Source organism: Carya illinoinensis, chromosome 15, assembly GCF_018687715.1.
Source record: "Carya illinoinensis cultivar Pawnee chromosome 15, C.illinoinensisPawnee_v1, whole genome shotgun sequence".
Lineage (NCBI taxonomy): Eukaryota > Viridiplantae > Streptophyta > Magnoliopsida > Fagales > Juglandaceae > Carya > Carya illinoinensis.
Genome location: NC_056766.1, coordinates 1,999,993 through 2,021,074, shown reverse-complemented (window position 1 = coordinate 2,021,074; position 21,082 = coordinate 1,999,993). Strand labels below are relative to the sequence as shown.

The following is a 21,082-nucleotide window of genomic DNA, read 5'->3' as shown; positions in this document are numbered from 1 at the left end:
AGAAGAACTACGTCAAAAAAAGCGGCAGAGGTATGCTGAACTGAAACAATGCAGAAGTAAGAAAAAACAAATAGAAACAAGATTTTAACGTAATGTATCTTATAATTCAAACGATGATGAAATTATTTGTACAAGAGAAATCGGATCTTCGTCAAATATTAACACTTCTGGTAACATTATACATAGGACCGCATCTACTCTATCTAGAATAGAAACTTGCAACTCTGGCAGTGTTCAGAAAATTTCATCAGTTGGTACTTCTTTGAGACGAATATTACAAACTGACATTTTGGAGGCAAACCACTTATCCTTTGTGCTTTCGTGCCAATATTGTGGAGCAAGAAAATTTTACCATGAACCAAACGGCTTTTGTTGCGCTGATGGGACAATAGCGTTGAGCCGTAATCAATTTTCAGATGAGCTTTATCAATTATTCACTTCTAATTCAGTCGAGTCTAAAAAGTTTTGTACATATGCACGCACGTACAATAATAAATTCGCTTTCACATCATTTGGAGTTATATTTGATAAAGAATTATGCAGACGAAACAGAGGAATCTACACGTTTAGAGTTCAGGGACAGATGTATCATTATATTGAGGATTTAGTTCCTGAAGATGGGCATCCTTCATATTTACAACTATATTTCTTCGATACGGAGCACGAGTTAGAAAATCGTATTCATGACGCAGAAAGATTAGATCCTTCTATCATTGCTCGATTAATGGATATACTTGAGGTTAATCCATACTGTCGCTTCTTTAGAACCCTCAACAACATTTCAAGTCTTGAAAATCATACAATTCGTATAAGATCAGATATTGATTTAGACCAACGTGTTTACAATGCTCCATCGGTATCGCAAGTAGCAGCTATATGGACAGAAACTGACAACTGTACAGAACAAAAAGGTCAAGACATTATTATTTTTAACCAAGCAGGAGGCAGTCATATTGTTCAGTATTATTTTGGATGTTATGATCCATTACAATACCCATTATTGTTTCCTTTCGGTGACTCGGGTTGGCACCAGGGAATCAAAAAAGTAGAAAGAGGAACAATATCGTTAAATGCCCAGGCATTAGAATCACACTTTATTGAACATTCAAATAGCGCGGAAGAATTTCTTCGAAAAGAAGGCCAAGGTAATAAAAAATTTATGTAAATTTAATTATGTATTTTAGTTTCATCTAAGTTTTCTAAACTATATTTTATCATATTTTTAGTTTTGAAGAATAAGAAGAAAGTACCAACGGTTTCATGTCGTGAATATTATTGTTTCAAATTACAAATAAGAGATATGTACATGTCGATTTTGTTACTATCTGGTCGTTTGCTGCAACAATTTGTTGTCGATATGTACATTAAAATTGAAACATCAAGACTAGATTATTTTCGTTCGAAACAACATGAGATTAGATCATATGTGTATCAAGGTATTGTAAATAGTCTTTCAGTTGGAGAAACTTGCGCATCCAATATTGGAAAACGGATTATTCTACATTCATCTTTTATTGGAGGTCCAAGAGATATGCGGAAGAGATATATGGAAGCAATGGCATTAGTTCAACGTTTTGGCAAACCTAATATATTTCTAACCATGACATGTAATCCAAATTGGGAAGAAATCTTAGAACAACTAAATCCACATGAAGAAGTTCAGAACCACCCTGATTTAATTGCAAGAATCTTTAGAGCAAAATTAGAAGAATTGAAGATTGATCTGTTTAAGCGAGAAATTTTTGGTAAGGTTGCAGCATATGTTTATACCATCGAATATCAAAAAAGAGGTCTACCACATGTTCATTTCTTAATTATACTTCAGAAAGACTGGAGAATTTATGCACCTGAAACTTTTGACGAAATTGTTTCAGCAGAAATACCTAACAAAACGAGAAATTTACATTTATATAAAGTCGTCCTTAGACACATGATGCATGGTCCTTGCGGAATATTAAATCCAGCCAATATATGTATGGACAAAAACGGCATTTGTAAGAATCGATACCCCAAAGAATTTACGGCTAACACAACTGTTGGAACTGATTGTTTCCCGTCATACAAACGTTCTAACAATGGAGTCATTGCTAGAATTAGAGGAAAAGATTTAGACAATCGGTGGGTTGTTCCATACAATCCATATCTTGTTTCCAAATATAATTGTCATATTAACGTTGAGATTTGTTGTACAGTTAAAGCTGTTAAATATTTATACAAGTATATTTATAAAGGACATGATCGTGTTGCTTTCAATATCATTAGCAAAGAAAATAACCAACAAATTGACGAAATCGAACAATTTCAATCGGGAAGATGGATTACTCCACCTGAAGCAATGTGGAGAATATACGGTTTCACGCTTAACGAAATGTATCCATCAGTTTATAGTTTGCACCTACACCTAGAAGATCAACATTTGGTGTCTTTTCGTGCACACGAAGATCTAAACAATGTGTTAAACTCGTATACATCCAAAAACTCGATGTTGACAGAATTCTTTTATAGAAACCAAATTGACGAGAATGCACGAAAATTGTTGTATAGAGAATTTCCTGAAAAATTTGTTTGGGATTCACAATGTAGAATTTGGACTCCAAGGAAAAAAAAAAAAACTGTTATAGGCCGAATTGTTACAGCCAATCCATTTGAAGGTGAAAGATATTATCTACGGATGTTATTGAATCATATCAGAGGAGCAACGTCATTTGAGAAATTAAGAACAGTTAATGGTGTTGTACTACCAATGTATCGTGAAGCAGCTACTTCTCATGGTTTGTTAAACAAAGATAGTAGCTTAGAAGATTGTTTAGAAGAAGCTTGTCTATATCAGATACCAAGTAGTTTAAGACACCTTTTCTCAACAATTTTGGTGTATTGCAATCCTACGAACCCAAAAGAATTTTGGGAGCGATTTGAAAAAGAAATGTCTACAGATTTTCTTATAAGAAACGTGTCGTCAACAGTTGTTAGGAAGATGGTTCTACAAGATATTGCTTCCACACTAGAATCTATGTGAAAAGATATAAATATGTATCGTTTTGTTCCTGCTGATATATTTTACGGTCAAGATGAATTTACAAATAGAGAAATTGACGACGAACGAGTAGTCACAATTCCAACTGAAGATCTACTTGCATCACAAGTCCTAAATTCTGAACAAAAAAATGCGTATGATTTGATATTGCATACATTAGTATCAAATAAAGCTGGTGCTTTTTTCGTTGATGGCCCTGCTGATACCGGTAAAACTTTTCTATACAGAGCACTTCTAGCAGAAATTAGATCGAAAAATATGATAGCACTTGCAACTGCGTCATCCGGTGTTGCTGCCTCCATCTTACCTGGAGGACGAACAACACATTCAAGATTTAAGATTCCATTAAATGCAGATAAAAGCAGCACATGTAATGTGAGTAAACAGGGAAATCTTGCTAAATTATTACGACTTGCAAAATTAATTATATGGGATGAAGCACCCATGTCTACAAAACATTCAATAGAAGCATTAGATAAAATGTTGCAAGATATTAATGATACAGATCTCCCTTTTGGTGGGAAAGTTATTGTTTTTGGTGGAGACTTTCAACAAGTATTACCTGTGATTCGTAATAGCACAAAAGAACAACAGATTGATTCAAGCTTAGCTTCTTCTTATTTATGGTCTATTTTTAAAAAAATAAAATTAACAAAAAATATGAGAGCCAGATTAGATCCAGATTTCTCGCATTATTTAATTGAAGTTAGCAATGGTAACGCACCCATAACTATTGACGAAAATATCGAAATTTCCAAAGAAATGACCATTCCCTATACCAATGATCTTGACTCTCTAAATTCTTTATTAGATGCTATTTTTGGAAATATTTCTAACTATTGAGACAATTTAATAGAAATGTCAAATCGAGCTGTATTAACTCCAAAAAATCGGTCAGTTGATGAAATAAATACTATTCTCATTAACAAATTCCCTGGCGACGTTGTACGATATTATAGCTTTGATGAAACAATTGATGTATCTGAACAAGGTATTATGGAAGATTTTTTAAATACATTGACACCGAACGGATTGCCACCACATGAATTGTTACTTAAAAGAAATTGTCCTATTATGTTAGTTAGAAATATTAATCCTTCAGAAGGTCTTTGCAATGGAACATGATTAACTTGTTGCAATTTTAGTCGTAATTTGATCGATGCACGAATTTCATCTGGTCACCACAGTGGTAAAAGAGTTTTTATACCTAGAATTGCATTTTTACCAGAAACAACTGAAAATAACGGCTTCCCATTTAAGAGGACACAATTTCCTGTTAGGTTAAGTTTTGCAATGACAGTAAATAAATCACAGGGACAAACGTTAAATTCTGTCGGAATATACTTACCAGAACCTGTCTTTTCTCATGGACAGTTATATGTTGCACTTTCAAGAGCTAAGACTGCTGATTCGGTCAAAATGCTCATAAGACCAACGACAAGTGCTGTTTATGAAACAAATTATACAAAAAACATTGTATATAGAAATTTTTTAAGATTAACAAATTCATTATAATATCATGCAAGTGTTCCAATTATTTTGATGTCTTTTGTAATATCATGTGAGTGTTCCAATTATTTTATGTTATTATTATTTATATACTGTTTTTTTTTTTCATTTTATAATTCTATAAATTTTTTTTGTTATATATTCACATTTGTTTGTCATCTAATTTTTAATTACAGTGAACATGCGGACCGTGTATACATCTGTTAGGGACATTACTCCAGCCACAAGAAATTGGAAGATCAAAATGATCGTTACAGAAAAAGTCACCAAAACGTACGGCGCAAAATTCAGCAACAAAATACCAAAATTTAATACTTTTAGATTCTGAGGTATTAAAATATTACTCTTCATTACTTATCATTATTTTGTGTATGGTTCAAAATTAAACAATTAAATTTATTCATTGTCTTCTTACAGGGAAATCGCGTGCAGGCAGTGATCTTTGAGAAAGACATCGATCTACATAATGATACACTGTATATCTACCAATCATACTATATCGCAAATGCTTTGGTAAGAACAATGGATCCAAGGCATCAAAGAGGACCATATCAGTTTCAATGGACAATAAACTCCAAGACCATTGTTGAAGAGATCGAAGAAGACGAGCCAACACTTAGACCGCCAGAATATAACCTTGTTCCTTTGAATGAACTTGGCGTACACATAGACACAGATGCTGAAATAGGTAACTACTATATAAATGTCGATATTTTTATAAAGTTCCCTCTCACTGCAAAGTAACAATTTCTTTTTTCCTAAACTAGATATTTTGGCACTTGCAATTCATATGAACCCGCCAAATGAAATGAATACGAACCATGGAAAATCATTGATCCAAGAGATATACTTGATTGATCCAGGGTATGAACGTATATTGTCTCACATTGGTAAAATTTTTAGATTAATATATTATAATTGTTTTATTATGATGAATTTAATACCATTTATCATTTTTAATAGTCTAAAACTCCTGCGTTTAACAATGTGGAATCGCTTTGTTCATGACGAATACCGCGAAATTTCTGACCTTATTCTGGCAAAGCCAATTATTTTAGGAACACGGATCAAAGTTTCTTCTTATAATGGTACTTCCTGTTAATATTAACATTGTTGTTAATTGTACATCTTATACTTGTATATTTATTCATTCATGTTTATAATATAGGCCTATCGCTGTCATCAAGACCGACGAGTGTCTTTATTGTTGAACCCCTTCTTTCATCTTCTGTTGCATTACGTACATGGTAAATAACTTATTTAAATACACTATAAATTTAATGTGATTTTTTTCATTGTAAATCTTTCTTTGTTTCTATTGATGTTTAACTTTATTTACTAATTCAAATTTTCAGGGCAGCACAAAATGATAAATTGCTGGAAGAAATCATTGGAAATAGTTTTGGATCAGCTTCAAGTAGTTCTACCGATCCAATCATAAAAGTATCTGAAATCGTAGAAAAACTGATATCTGCTCCAGCAATGGCGGTATATTTTTCTCTTTTTTTTTTTAAAGCCAAATTTCTTATTTTAAAGAATACAATTCATTTTTTCACTCTTTGGAATTGTTTAATTTTATTCTAAGTTTTTGGGACATGGAGATTGGAGGTTGGTTGGAATGAAATGGAGATGGAGGATGCCAATTTGTGAATTGTGTGCTGTGGATTCAGAACTGTGCATATGCTTCAATTTGAAATGTTGATTGTTTGTTGGATTTAATTTATGTAATAAGGGTGAATTTCGAATCATTCTATACGGTATTGTTTAGATGTTGATTAGTGCACATAGTTATTTTGTCTTAATGCAGAGGTCCACATATTTGGTTAGAGGCAAATTTAGAATGGTTGATTTTCACCAGTCATTCCACTACGTATCATGCGAGAATTGTAACAAGGCAACTGGCTATGACCTCGGTGAAAAATTCATATGTTATAGTTGCAAGAATGCAGCAATTGCACGGGTAAGGTAAACATTTTCCTCATATTTTGAAATTAAAAATTTTTACATGGTAGTTAGAACATTTTATTTGCTGATATCAACGAATGATAATTTATTTATTGCTGTCAGGTGTCGAGTTTATTTAGATGTGTATGATGATACCACATCGACACCCGTTGTTATTTTTGGATCTTTGGCAGAGGAAATTTTGGGATGCACAGCTGTTGATCTTATAGACCGTACAGACGAGGTAAAATCTATACATTTAAATACGTTTAAAAATTTTGATACATTATCTTTTTATATGTTTTTTCATTGTTACAGGAACATCTGCCTTATATTGAAAATATTGCAAACAACATTGAAAATAATGAATGGATCATAGTCTTGGGCGCGCAGATGAATGAATCTGGGAGGTTACGCCAAAACAAACTTACTGTATTATCTGTTAATAATGTCCCAGGAACAGCAAAATGAGTTTCCAGACTTTTCTTTTGAAACTTTTGACTATTGTAATATATAAGTACATGGTACTCGTGTATAGTTGTAGTTATGTTTATTAGAGTGCTGTATTATAGCAATGAATATTTTGCAAACAATATATATAATGTTTATTATGAAGAGGAAGAAAATTGTTAAAATATAGATAAAATTCTATCTATTTATAGCTAAATTGAAAAATTTTTAAATTGTTACACTTAAGAAAAATATCGACTGGGCACACGTGCATCGCACGTGCTACTTTACTAGTATATATATATATGTTTGACATGTTTTTTATTAGCATTTATTTGCCAGCCATAGATGCTATATATACCATGCACTATTAATTGAACTTCTCTTACTATTGAATTTGAAAACAACAATTAAATGATTTTTTTTTTTTTTTTTTTGAAAAAGCACTAGATCATGAGTATATCTTTAGGATATTGAAAAACTTAAGATCATTACTTATTAATGATAAATACAAATTTACAAATCCACTAGAAACCTTTGAAAAAAATAATACCAAGAGAAGATCAAATGTGCGTAAGGATGCTAATTATATATATAGATATTTTTCAAAAAGATCCCATAAAAGTAAATCTACAAATTAACATGTTTTAATATGATGCATTAGATTTATTTTACAATAAAAATACTTGACAATTTGATGTTAATATACCTTGATCATATCAAGATAAGTCATTTGTGAATTTATTTTAATGAAGTTTCTTTATATTTAAAGTATGTATATGATCTCTTGTCAAATACTTGGGAGTAAATAGCCCTAAACGTGGTACACCAAAGAACGGATGGTGCTACGGCCACCGCTGGGGCTCCCGTTAGGCCAAAATTTTTTTTTCTATTTTTGTGTTTTTTTTTTCATTATTTTTTAAATGTTTTTAAATATTTAAAAAAATATAAAAATTCACAATAATATTAAATAATTTTTACTTAATCACTAAAAAAAAAAAAAAAATTAGCTCCCAGCGGAATCCCCCAACGGGGGATCTAGCATTTTCCCCAAAGAACCAAGAAAAGAGGTGCAAACTCTTATACTATAAACACTAGAAGTTGTAATATTTACGCCTGTTTGGTTGGAAAGGGTCAGTCATTGAATAGTTAGTTAGAAAAGAGACAATATCGTAATATAAACACAAGTGTTTATAATTTTTTGGCAAATATAAGAACATTTATAAGCTACGTACGACAGCGTTTAAATAAAAAAGGGAATAAATTAACACAGCTTAATTATAAGAACAAACGCACGACCAATTTCATTTAATTTTTAATATTCAAGCACTGTTTTATTTGTCACAATCGCTTGAAACTGATATATATATGATGATGAATTGGCTGGACGTACAATTTTTCATATCTCTCTAATTAAACATGATCAAGATGGGCCAGCTAAGTGATGTGTTGACGGGCGAATCAGGCGAGATTAATTCGTGCCAAATGCTCGATCGGTGGCGAATCCCAGTAAATTGACATCTGCTAGGGAAGAAAAGGAGGTGACTGATCATATTCATTACAAGAAAAATGAGTTTTTACGATTAATTTATAGTAACGAAAAGATTATTAACAATCACTTGTTTGCGTTTGAGTGTAATTTGGAATAATTAGATGCCGTTGCTGTCGAAATGTAAGGGCCGTGATCATCAATCTTGGAGGCCGAATCCAAGCGACAAATGAAGATCAAGCAAGAGGTTAATTAAAACCCTAGAGGCATCAAAAAAGTTTCTCCCACAAGATTTAATGATCAGTACGTGGTATAAGGTTAAGTTCCATAGAATCTCGTGTCCTTTCGTCTTTCTCTTGATATTCATCGTGATGTCTTCTCGATCGACATGCTTTCACATGTGCCAATCAGCTTCCGAAATATATATATTGTAAATCATATTAATATAAGTGGATTAGGTTTAAATTCCAAAGTATCTATCCATCCCTGATCTCATCATGCATGCATGTCAGTTTCTTTTTCTGATCTCTTAATTAATAATTATTAATTCCTTTCTATCTTCTCGATTGATCGGTCTCATCCACATATTTTAACATTGTTCATTGTATCATGTACGTGTCACCGATCGAAGTCTTAAATTTTTTAACAAAAACTCTATTAATAATACAAAATATATAACAAAGTTTAAATTTGCAAAGCTACGTACGTACACGGCCTATACATACCATATATGCACAGTACGTACGTACCATATGAGAGATCGGAGGAAAACCGAATGCATCGACTGTACAATTAAAAACATCATCAAGACGCAATGAAAAAACAAAATAGTACGTGACAAATCGATTCTAGGTGGATGATCACGTGGGTATCTAACCAGTAGATAGTAGTATTGTTCGATTTATGTGCAGAAATCTGAGTCTTAAAAAAAAAAAAAAAAAAAAAAAAAGAATAAATCAACTTAAATATGAAAGAAAAATGATGTTGGGATCCCGGTGTGATGATATTTGTCGAGTTGGTAATTCGTTGGACTACTTTAAAAAGATAAATCAACTTAAATATGAAAGAAAAATGTGAACGGATTGAGACAATAATATTAATTATGCATTTTTAAATATTTTGATTTTACTTTTGGATATGCGTATCAGATCGAATTAAGCATATATCTCCAAAGAAATGGCCAATTAATTAAATTATTGGAAGCTGAAGAGAGTAAACTTGATTTGGGCCATCAGGCAGTACTTGCTTTGACACAAGATGCTAAAGCGACTGGTCAATTATCGTATATTGATCATGAATTCATATATGCCACAAGATAGGGTATAAACATAATGATCTGAAATCGTTCATTTCTTGGTCCCCAAGTTTGATTAGATTGGCCGGTATAGTAGAAAAAGATGCTCTAATTTCTTGTACTCTGTTCCTCGATCTATTGCTAGTCCAACTCATAAATTAAAGATGTCAATCTCACGTGGAGCTTCAAGCTATCCCGTATCTTCCAAGTTGCAACGTGCATGATCAAAACATATCTGATATCGTAAGTTTAAGAAAAAAAATGATAATTTCAAGCTCATTTAGGTTCCATTTAGATGTTAAGAGTATCTTAAATCATCTATGAATCGTATCTAAATAGCTTGTAGATTGTGATGCAAATGTAATAAATAATATTAAACTATTTATAAATATACACTATAAGAAAAATGACTTTTTACGTTATTTAAATTCGTTGAAAATAAATACAAAATGTTTCGCTAACAAATAATTGTAACGTACTTTATATTTTTTGTAACAAATTTAAATGATGCAAAAAATTATTTTTCTTAGCGAAGTAATTTGATAACAGTTCAGTTTCAAACATGCCGACTCTTGGTAAAATATCATTATACAATATTGGTATCATGTAAAGTATCAAAGACAAGTTTATATATAGGGATCTTTTCGTACCATTTATTAATATTTGATGTTCCTGTTCAAAATATTCGAACCGACATTATGAATCCGACTATATATATATATATATATATATATGCAACGTGACTTTTGATATTTTGAAGACTTCCGAGGCACCTGATTCCTGTTTCCACGAAAAGTCCAAGCTGGTAAGAGCTAAATAATTCAAATTGCGGGTCTTGTAAGCTTTCCAATTTCCATCAAAGCTTAATTTGTACGTTGTCTGCCTTTTTATAAAGCCTTGCAGCTTGCTCTTTTCTTTGCACAACAAACCCACCATGGCTGGTTTTACTTCTTTTCCCTCCGTGCTAATTTGGATTTCTTCTCTCTTGCTGGCTTCTTATGCTTGTGCATCAGAAACAGGATATCATTCGGTTCCTTTGGTGAAAGGGCTCTCATGGTCATTCTACGAATCTAGTTGCCCTAAGCTTGAATCCATCATCAGAAAGGAGCTTGCCAAGGTTTTCAAGGAGGATATTGGCCAAGCCGCTGGCTTGCTGCGCCTCCATTTCCATGACTGCTTTGTCCAGGTAACACAAATATAGCATACATACGTATGTAAGCTCATGGGCCAGCGTTTAGCTTTCTCGATCATAGTCTTTTGAAATTGGCAGATTGTACAATATTGGAATCATGTTTTGATGTTTGAAAAACTGTGTAGATCGAAAAAGGGTTCAAAGCATAGAAGCTAGCTAAAAAAGACACGTTTAGATGCTAACTTCCCAGAAGAAAAAAAAAAAAAAAAAAAAAAAAGCAAGAAGAAGAAGAAAGCTAATATTCTGAACTTTTATCGTACGTGATTGCCTTTTCTAGGAATAAACTGGTTATTGGATTTCTCACGAGCGAGCTGTTTTGGGAGTAAACTCTTTTAAGTTTGGTTGCAACTTTACTTAAAAATGGATGGATGTAATTTTTCGATGCAGGGATGTGATGCTTCAGTCTTGCTTGATGGATCAGCTAGTGGTCCGAGTGAGCAGGATGCGCCTCCGAACCTCAGCTTGAGATCTCAGGCCTTTGAGATCATCGACAACCTCCGTGAGCGCGTCCACAAAGAATGCGGAAGTGTCGTCTCTTGCGCAGACATCGTTGCTCTCGCTGCTCGTGACTCTGTCTACCTGGTAATTGAGTTCTGCCTTCGGCACAAATTTTACTTAGAACGTAATATCATTTATGTTACAAATTATAGTACTGGTGGGTATGAAGTTTAGGTATTTACACGTACAGAGACTGCATATATATATATATGCAGAAATTACAGTATTGGTAGTTGTTCCTATCTCCTTCTTTACTTAATTTTTTTTTTCGCCGAAATGGAGGAAATCAACTTCAAAATTAGAGTGGCCAACTAGATCATTAGCTTATACGGTTTCAAAGTTATGACTTTTGGAACCACCACCCGAGTACTCTTTCTATTTTCATGTCATCATGTCAACATGCATCCTCCACAAATTGCAATAAGTATCAAAGTTTCGACTGTTGTTTGGATTCTTTCTCAGCAAGTGGTTTAGCATTTCTGCTTCAATTTTATTAATAGCTCTTATTTATAAATTAGGAGAAATACCGTGATTACATCTAGACACCTAAGGGTTACACATGTTCAAAAAAACAAACTCGGGCATCTAAACTAACTAGAAAAAAATTAATCACTATACAGTACATCAGAAAACATCAAAAATACCAAAAGCAACAATAATAAAGATAAACCAAAATAAAATAAAAGGCAAGAAAAACAAACATGTATGATGTAACTGTTATTTTTGATGAAAAACATGTAAACCAATTTTATCTATGGGAACATCTCCAAAAATGTCTTTTCATTAGTAGATTGTGATAATAATAAGCTTGCACAGCCTCTAGATAATGATAATTCTTTTTTGAGAACTACTACAGATATAAAGAGATTATACAAAGTAAGCGTACAAATAAACGTAGTTTCATTAAATCTGTTAGATTTGCTTTATAATAAAAGTAACTTTATAATTGACGTATCATATTAAACCTATTAGTTTATGGGTTTATTTTTGTGTAGTCTGGCTAAATTATTTTCTTCTTTTTCACATATGCATTAAACCTCTTTTTCCATGAAAATTCCTCACCACAGTCGGGAGGCCCCGAATATGATGTGCCATTGGGAAGGCGGGACGGGCTAAACTTTGCAACAAGAGAAACTACATTGGATAATCTCCCCGCACCCACAAGCAACACTAGTGTCCTTCTCACCAAGCTGGCTACCAAAAACCTCGATGCCACCGATGTTGTCGCCCTCTCTGGCGGCCACACCATTGGTATTGGCCACTGCACTTCTTTCACTTCTCGGCTCTACCCGACTCAAGACTCTACCATGGACCTAACTTTCGCCAAAGACCTCAAAGAAATCTGCCCCACATCAGATTCCAACGCCACCACCGTGTTGGATATCCGCTCGCCCAACAAGTTTGACAACAAGTACTATGTTGATCTTATGAATCGACAAGGCTTGTTCACATCAGACCAAGATTTGTTCACGGATAGCAGGACAAGGGACATTGTTACTAGCTTTGCTCATGACGAGGATCTCTTCTTTCAGCAGTTTGCGAAATCCATGATTAAGATGGGGCAACTCACTGTGTTGACGGGCGGGGAAGGGGAAATTCGTGCCAGTTGCGCTGTAAGGAATTCTGATAATGTACACTTGACTTCTGTTGTGGAAGAAGAAGATGAAGAGGCTCATTCTGAGTTGTAAGATCAGCTGATCAATTAACTGGTATTGCATTTTGTAATTCCATTCTAGGTGTTCGTGTTTCCGAATTTTAAGGGAGTTTAATGCTTAATTGTCGAATATTATACTGTTTTACTCTAGTATCTGGCAATAATGTTAGATTGATCTCGTTTAATTTGATTCTTTCTACTTTTATTATTTCTTTTCTATTAGTTGCTCGTTAAAGATTAAATGCATGGCCGGACAGCTATTTTAGTTGGAAGTTGGCCAGAACCATCACTGTGATTATCTTTACTAACAAACATAAAACTTAAAAGAAAGCTAATGCTTTTGCCAGTTCTGATATATATTGACTCTATTGTCAGATCATAATATCATCTGCATAACATGAGCCCCCCGTCTAGCTTCGCTTCTTTGCACCTTTTGCTGTTATTTTCTTAGGAAATTACTGACATTTTTATTTGTGTATCAGAGGGTACTTTGGATGATTACACATCCGAGCACACACGATTAATTTTAATTGTTCTTGATGAGGTAGCAAAGAGACCATCCTTAATTGATCTGCCTATAAACAAGCGTCCTGTTGCATGCTTTTGTACGGCAGGTAAAGAGCAGTGGCATTTGGCTCATGCATATGCATATGCAAAGACATATTTGTATAATATCACCTTCAATTTCATTATATTAGATTATGCATCTCTATATTTTTGCATAGTTATAAACAGTACTTTCACAAATTTAGTACTTTCACAAATGTTGTGCCTCTGGTCTGTCCAAAAATCACACAAGATGATAGAGAGATAATATTTAAATGGTTCGGCAACTTGCCTACGTCCACTGAAGCGAAAAATCAATATTTTTAATATGTTTGTACAATTTTACAAACACTCATAAACAACTCTCTATCTCTCTCAAATGGTCTCTGTTCTGGATTTTCCCAGAACCCAAATTTCACCCAGCCCTCTGCCTGATCTCTCACCGTAGTGAGGATGATTTTCATCTTCAGAATTCATCTCCTTTTATAGGAGAACCATGGGGGACAAGACACATGCAATTTTCAAGTCTTCTTTCGGTGCAGCTTGATCAAGAGCTCTCTTGGTCAATATTTGCTATAGAATTACGGTGGAGTGGGTGGCTGGCTGGGTAGGTAGCTGTCCATGCAAATTCCATTTCACACTTGGGGGGTTTTCCAACAATCACCCCCTCCACCCAAGTGTGCCATACTAGGATGCTACAAACGGTTGCATCCTTCAAATGATTGCACTCCTTCATTGGAATGTTTGTCAGCCATGAGAGATCCGCTATCAAATGCATCTGCAGGTACGTCTTCAAATGGATACCCTGATGCCTCTCCAAATGCATTTTCAAATGCATTAGCATCGTCTACACCCACGGAGCTTGCAAGGGATTTTCTTCAGAGGAGATTTACAAGTGTTCAACTGCACAATCTCAACTCTCTAGGATTCTTCTTTTGCTCGAGTCCATGAGTCCGCACTCATGTACACCTTGAGCAAACTGAGTTTTGCTCGAGCCATAGTTGAGCAAACAATCTACTTGGTGTCTTTGCAGCTTTCAAACCAGGCTCCATAATCCTACAATCACACCAATCTCCAACTTGGAGACTGGTTCTCAACATTCTAGTCTCTATCTCTAGCATGATCCCTTATCATCTATACAATTTTACAGCTCATGTCTTCATCTTAGAAGACTAATTAAAGTGATGCATAACTTTAGTTCATCACGTACAGTGCCCTTTATCAACACATCTATTTAGGGCAACACATCTCCCACTGCACTGGGAATCAATGGTCTCGCACGGACCTTGACACATATCAGAGAACCTGTTGCTGAGGTCTCCATCTCTGACCTAGCCGACTGATTCCTCATCCTGCTGCTAACATACCCTTTCTTCAGTCGATGTACCCATTTGTGTGCAGTCTCCGACTTGCATAATCTCCCTTCTTGCAAGATTTGTCTTCATACCGTAGTTCACTACCTTCATTCAGCTGGATACAATTTAAGGTAGTAATCACCATGGAAGTTTGATCGTCTTGGCAGCCATGTAATCATCAACTTTAGGTGTAGATATCCATGGAACATCTGACGTTTTGTTCCCATCTCTCACACATTTGCTTCATGTCGTGGTCTAGGGAAATTTTTTCATGTCCTTATCTAATTCACACGACCATTACCACAAGCCAAGACCAATAAATCATTTGTGACCTTTCACGCTCTTTTGAGAAAACACACCTGAATGACTGTTGTCTTCAAGCTGTCTTTAACAGCATTATGCACTGCAAGAAATACAACATCTTGTATTTCTTCAGTCACCATATTCACAACATCATTCTCAGTTTTCTCCTGATTTTAGCAGTTTCTTGTGGTCTGTCTTGCCACAAACTCGAGATCTTGACAGAATTTCTTCTTCGCACCTCCTCATCTAGGATAAGATCTCTTCAACTTCGTCTTCTTTGCAGAATTACTCGTAGCCATTCTCATGACCTCCCAACTTTTTGACCGCAATGCCAAATACTATTGGGCAACAATAGTACCTTCTACCTTTTCTGAAGTTGAACAATTTCTTCATCAGCACTTTGTTATTTGCAACTAGCTTTTCAAAGAAAGTCACAATGAGATCTGATGCGGTTCTCCTCTTAATAACAATATGCTCCATGAATTGTATGACTGTCAAAACCTGCTGATATAACAAGTTAATCAGCATCGTCTAATGATCTGAAATTTGCTCTATCAAATTTCACAATCACAACTGACTTAAATCAAGCCCAAACGAACTAAGTCTATCTCGACTCCAACTGGCTACGATCAAGCCCACAGCAAATGAATCTGTCACGACTCCAACTGGCTACGATCAAGCCCACAGTAAATGAATCCGTCACGACTCCAACTGGCTACGATCAAGCCCACAACTAATCTGCAACTATGAACGGTTCAGATCGAAAGTAACGATGGTGAATCTCAACATTCCCACCGTACCGATGAGTTCAGAATGATCCAAATAGTTTGTCAGCACTATTTGATCATCGCAATGGAACTCCAACTGGCATGGATCTAGCCCAGATGATCTGCAACACATTGATAGTTCAGATCGACAGTACCGATGGCGAATCTCAACATTCCGACCATACGGATGAGTCCAGAATGATCCAAATAGTTTGACATCACCATTTGATCATCGCAATTAGACTCCAACTGGCATAGATCTAGCCCAAAATGATATGCAACACATCGACAGCTCAGATCGACAGTACCGATGGTGAATCTCAACATTCCCACCGTACGGATAGTCCCGAATGATCCAAATAGTTTGTCAGCACTATTTGATCATCGCAATTAGACTCCAACTGGCGTAGATCTAACCCAAAATGATCTACAACCCATCGACAGTTCAGATCGACAGTACCGATGGTAATCTCCACATTACAACCATACGGATGGGTCCGGAATGATCCAAATAGTTGAAAATCACTATTTGATCGTTGAAATCGGATTCCGAATGGCTTAGATCTAGCCCAACATGATCTACAACTGATGCACGGTTCAGATCAAAAGTACCGATGGTGAATCTCAATATTCTAACCGTACGGATGAGTCCAGAATGATCCAAATAGTTAGAAACCACTATTTGATCGTTGAAATCAGACTCCGAATGGCTTATTACTAACCCAAAATCGATCTGTAACTTTTGGACGGTTCAGATCAGCCTTCTGCTACAGTAGCGCGTGGGAGAGTGTATTCCACGAGTCTTCTTCCTCCAGACGCGAGTAGGGGTGTGTGGGCACGTGTTTCCCACTCGTCTTCTTCCTCTGACGCGATTTAGGCGCGTCTGTGCACTCTCCAACTTCCAGGGCGCGTACAGGCTCCTCCGACATCCATTTTTTATGTCGTTTGCGGCAACGGATTTATCTTGATGCGAGGAACATCACTGTGTGGTCAAAATTTGATTTCGATCAACTTGATTTTTCTACACAATACGAAACCAAAGCTTTGATACTAATTGTTGTGCCTCCAGTTTGTCCAAAAATCACACAAGATGATAGAGAGACAATATTTAAGTGGTTCGGAAACTTGCCTACGTCCACTGAAGCAGAAAATCAATATTTTCAATATGTTTGTACAATTTTACGAACACTCATAAACAACTCTCTATCTCTCTCAAATGGCCTCTGTTTTGGATTTCCTCAGAACCCAAATTTCGCTCAGCCCTCTGCCTTGATCTCTCACCGTAGTGAGGATGATTTTCATCTGGAAAAATATAGTTGCAAACACAATTGTGCACTAATCTGTGCACTAATGTGATGTGATTGGTCAAAAAGTAGATTTTATTGAAAACAATGTTAATTTAAATTTTAAGTATGAATAAATCAGTATTAGTACATAGATTAGTGAGCGACTGTGCTTATATGTAGCAAAACTCTTTTCATCTTCAGAATTCATCTCCTTTTATAAGAGAATCATGGGAGACAAGACACATGCAATTTTTAAGTCTTCTTTCGGTACAGCTTGATCAAGAGCTCTCTTGGTCAATATTTGCTGCAGAATTACGGTGGAGTGGGTGGCTGGCTGGGTAGGTAGCTGCACATGCAAATTCTATTTCACACTTAGGAGGTTTTCCAACAACAAATTTAGAAATTTACTGTTCACTCATCAAATATTATTTTACTAATTATTTCTCTTTCCTCTCACTTTCTCTCTCATAACCCTTTCCCCTTTTCTCTCCCTCGACAACACAACAAATTTTCACTTTCACCTTTATTTTTGAAAGGAACCAGGAACTTTCTTGATTACCGCCTCATGATTTCTTTGGGGAGGAAAACCGTATGAGGCAGATTGACTCGACAAAAGCAATAAGTATATGTACAACACTCAACAGTAAAACTAGAAACAACACGTGAAAAAAAGCCAAAACTTTTGCTATTGTTATAATTAATAATTTGTAATTGACAAGGGATTAATCCAGCTTTGTCAATCACAAAGATGCCCATCAAATGCTAATTATGTACTTCTTTTAAGAAGTATGATCATAACCAGCTGCGCTCCATAATTGATTAATCCATCCACGAGGACATTACCTCATCTATGCACATGCATATATATATATATAATCTCAAAAGAAAACCAATCTCAAAACTGAAGAAAATATTTCAAAATATCTCCACAGTGGTTTTGTAATAGCGCCTATTCTTGAACCAATTCACAGATATCAAGGAAAATGACTTAACAATGACTTCCTACACAGTCACGAGTTGATAACAAAGAAACTAATGGGCTTAGTTTATTTTTAGAGATAAGATGAGATGAAATAAAATATGTTGAGATAAGTTGAATGAAATATTATTAGAATATATTATTTTTGTATTGAAATTTAAAAAAATTATATTAAAATTTAAAAAGGTTGAATTATTTATTTTATTTTATATGAAAATTTAAAAAAATTGAAATTACTAAAGTCTAGCTGGCTATGGCTCAAACCCAATTTGAGAGAGAGCGCACGGCTTCTAACCATCTTGACCCCTCTTGTCCAATTGTTAGTAGTCGGGTTGGATGTTATTATGGTCATGTCCAAATAGGAGGCTATCTCCAGTTGCCCCTACAGCTTCCCTTTTTACTTATAAAATAATTCATGGTATAGCAATAAACAAAACAATACAAAATATTCATCAACAAATCATATTGTTGGTGCCATGATCAAAAAACTTGAAGAAAGAAAAAAAAAAAAAAGATAAACAAGTTGATCATATGGGCTATTCAAATCCCTCCACAACCACTAGGCCGGCCCAAGTTCCCTTTGGGAGCCTGTATTTTATTTGAGCATACCAAATGGCATGGGAGAGTAATCCACCTAACAAGAAAAATGTCCCGTAGTTTACACTTTTTTTGTTTTTTTGTCAAGATGATTTCATTACTTAAAAAAAGAATTCCAACATGAGGGGAGTGAAGCTCCCAACAATTGCCCCGAATCGGTAGAATAATTAGTGCAGAGAATTTGAGAGCATTCTAGCTATAATTAGCCTAGTTCCAAAATTTACCTCTACTAATTAAGTCATTTGAGAGCATTCTAGCTATTAGTCAAATCGCTTGGAATCATCTTTGTCTTATATATGCATCATGTATCGAGATAGTGGTTAATTAAAGATCTCCAATTCAGCTTTCTTTGCATTCTCGATCAGATAGTGTATGTGGAGAAAAACACTTCTTAGTTAAAAATAAAGTACCAAAGTTCTCTCAAAAATCAGGTGAATTAGGCCCCCTGAAGATGGTTGTTGATCACTTCCAAGAATGTCCTTCAAAACAAATAAAAAAAACAGGCATAGATCTGCTGATCATCATATAGGGATGCAGGTGTTTGAGTGAGAGAGAGAGAAAGCAGGATTGTGGGGTTTTTCTAGTGAAGGTAGGGTATTGGTGGTGCAGTGGTGGTCATGTGCGCTGAACAATGTGGGGGTAGTGATCAAGGGCTGTTGTGGGGAAGAAAACATGGGAGTGCATGGGACCGAAGGGTTGGGTGAACAGTGACTTTTCAGATCAAAAGCACACGTGAGATCCATGCATGCGTGCTGTAATCGGTGCTGCAGCTCATCATACACCGATCATATGAAGGTAGTGGCTATCTTTTCGAAAAGTGGATAGAGAGGAAAAGTACAAAAGGTGTACTTGTGCTGGATGGTGGTGAACAGAGGGCTGAAGATTGTAGTTATAAAACTTGCTTTACGAAAGGGGAGGAAGGGATCAGGAGCCAGAGTTCCTCCTTGTATCCCATTGGACTTCCGTGGAGGAGGGTTGGCACTGGTTGGAGTTTTGAGAGAAAAGCTATCATGAGGAGCTTCTTCCTGGCCTACACCTTAAATATATTGACTGGAGAAATATCCAGCATATTAAGAACAAGAGGATTATAAGTCTTAGAAACCAACAGGCAACAGGCAAGTCTTAACTGGCCAGAGACTGCAAAGAAAGAGCCAACACCCGTAGCTAGAGAGCAATCATGAAACACATAAGAAACAGTTTCAGAATTGCCTTGAAGACTCAATTCATTAAGTAATTAATTAAGCATCCTAAAAGCTTGATTTAAGACGATGAGAAATGTTAAATTATTTTAATTATCTTCCATTAACCATTATTATTTAAACACCCTAGCTACAACAATAAAATTCTGGCCTATTAATAAAGACAAAAGAAAAGTAAGATCATCAAAATGGTTTATATCTGCCATGCATGTACTAATAAAAGGTCTTTCCCTAGCTAAGCTAGCTCTAGTTACAAAGTAATTAATAATGCAGTTCACGCCATTACTACAAGTTATGAATTGGAGTTTTCGTCCGGGCTGGAGTGTAGTCCATTGCTATCAACTCTCCTTCATGATCATTAATGCACCCCTCTTGATCTCTTCCCACAAAATGATTTCCACGACTCATATCAGAGCCATCAACAGTACCACAGGAGTCTTGTCTGATGCTCCGAGCTGCCGGCCAAAGACATACAGAAGATGCATGGTTATATTCTATATAAAAACTAGCTACTATTCGGATTTAAAGAATTAGATCGTACCTGTTTTATGAAATTTGATTCTATATGCATTACTATTAACAGAAACCACATTGTAGTAGGGATTTAAGTACCTTTGATGAGAAGAGAAAAGAAGCAGAGAAAGAAAAATGCCACTGCTACAACGTCCCTACGCGTTGCAGCTATCTGCATTTTATACCGTAGAAATTAATTAGCTATGCAGCTTATTCCCCAACCTTCTCATTTATATAGGTAGATATGACGATCAAGATATATATTGTAGATTCATTGGGTTGAACACTCCAAACGGTGCAACCCAACGGATTTACATCGTCCCCATGGTGATGGTTCTATGGGAGGTGTCAGTTGAGGAAGTGTCAAGACACACAACAGTTTGATTGATTCTGAAGGCCTCTTGCCCACTGCTACGTGGGGTCTATTTAAAACCAAATATATATGAATAATTTGCACTGACAAACAGTACCCA

The 21,082-nt window shown here is 35.3% G+C and overlaps 4 protein-coding genes and 1 long non-coding RNA gene across 5 annotated transcripts; 4 read left to right on the top strand and 1 right to left on the bottom strand.

Moving 5' to 3' along the window:
* Positions 1-583: 583 nt before the first annotated feature.
* LOC122296047 lies at positions 584-3,016 on the top strand. Its single transcript, XM_043105434.1, has 2 exons — positions 584-1,145; positions 1,227-3,016. Exons 1-2 carry the CDS (start codon positions 584-586, stop codon positions 3,014-3,016), a joined length of 2,352 nt encoding a protein of 783 aa, XP_042961368.1.
* Positions 3,017-3,028: 12 nt separating this feature from the next.
* On the top strand, positions 3,029-3,877 carry LOC122296046 (ATP-dependent DNA helicase PIF2-like). The gene has a single exon (XM_043105433.1). The coding sequence runs from the start codon at positions 3,029-3,031 to the stop codon at positions 3,875-3,877; it is 849 nt and encodes a 282-aa protein (XP_042961367.1).
* A 1,074-nt stretch (positions 3,878-4,951) lies between these two features.
* Positions 4,952-7,026, top strand: LOC122296509 (replication protein A 70 kDa DNA-binding subunit B-like). Its single transcript, XM_043106277.1, has 8 exons — positions 4,952-5,231; positions 5,311-5,407; positions 5,507-5,631; positions 5,712-5,790; positions 5,899-6,031; positions 6,351-6,508; positions 6,611-6,731; positions 6,806-7,026. The coding sequence occupies exons 1-8, from the start codon at positions 5,066-5,068 to the stop codon at positions 6,956-6,958; spliced, it is 1,032 nt and encodes a 343-aa protein (XP_042962211.1). The 5' UTR covers positions 4,952-5,065; the 3' UTR covers positions 6,959-7,026.
* Positions 7,027-10,590: 3,564 nt separating this feature from the next.
* On the top strand, positions 10,591-13,252 carry LOC122296508 (peroxidase 12). The gene is made up of 3 exons (XM_043106276.1): positions 10,591-10,906; positions 11,300-11,494; positions 12,478-13,252. The coding sequence occupies exons 1-3, from the start codon at positions 10,655-10,657 to the stop codon at positions 13,096-13,098; spliced, it is 1,068 nt and encodes a 355-aa protein (XP_042962210.1). The 5' UTR covers positions 10,591-10,654; the 3' UTR covers positions 13,099-13,252.
* A 7,019-nt stretch (positions 13,253-20,271) lies between these two features.
* On the bottom strand, positions 20,272-21,070 carry LOC122297408. The gene is made up of 2 exons (XR_006238764.1): positions 20,709-21,070; positions 20,272-20,551 (listed from the first exon to the last, which is right to left on the bottom strand). It is a non-coding gene; the product is annotated as an uncharacterized LOC122297408 (long non-coding RNA).
* Positions 21,071-21,082: the final 12 nt, after the last annotated feature.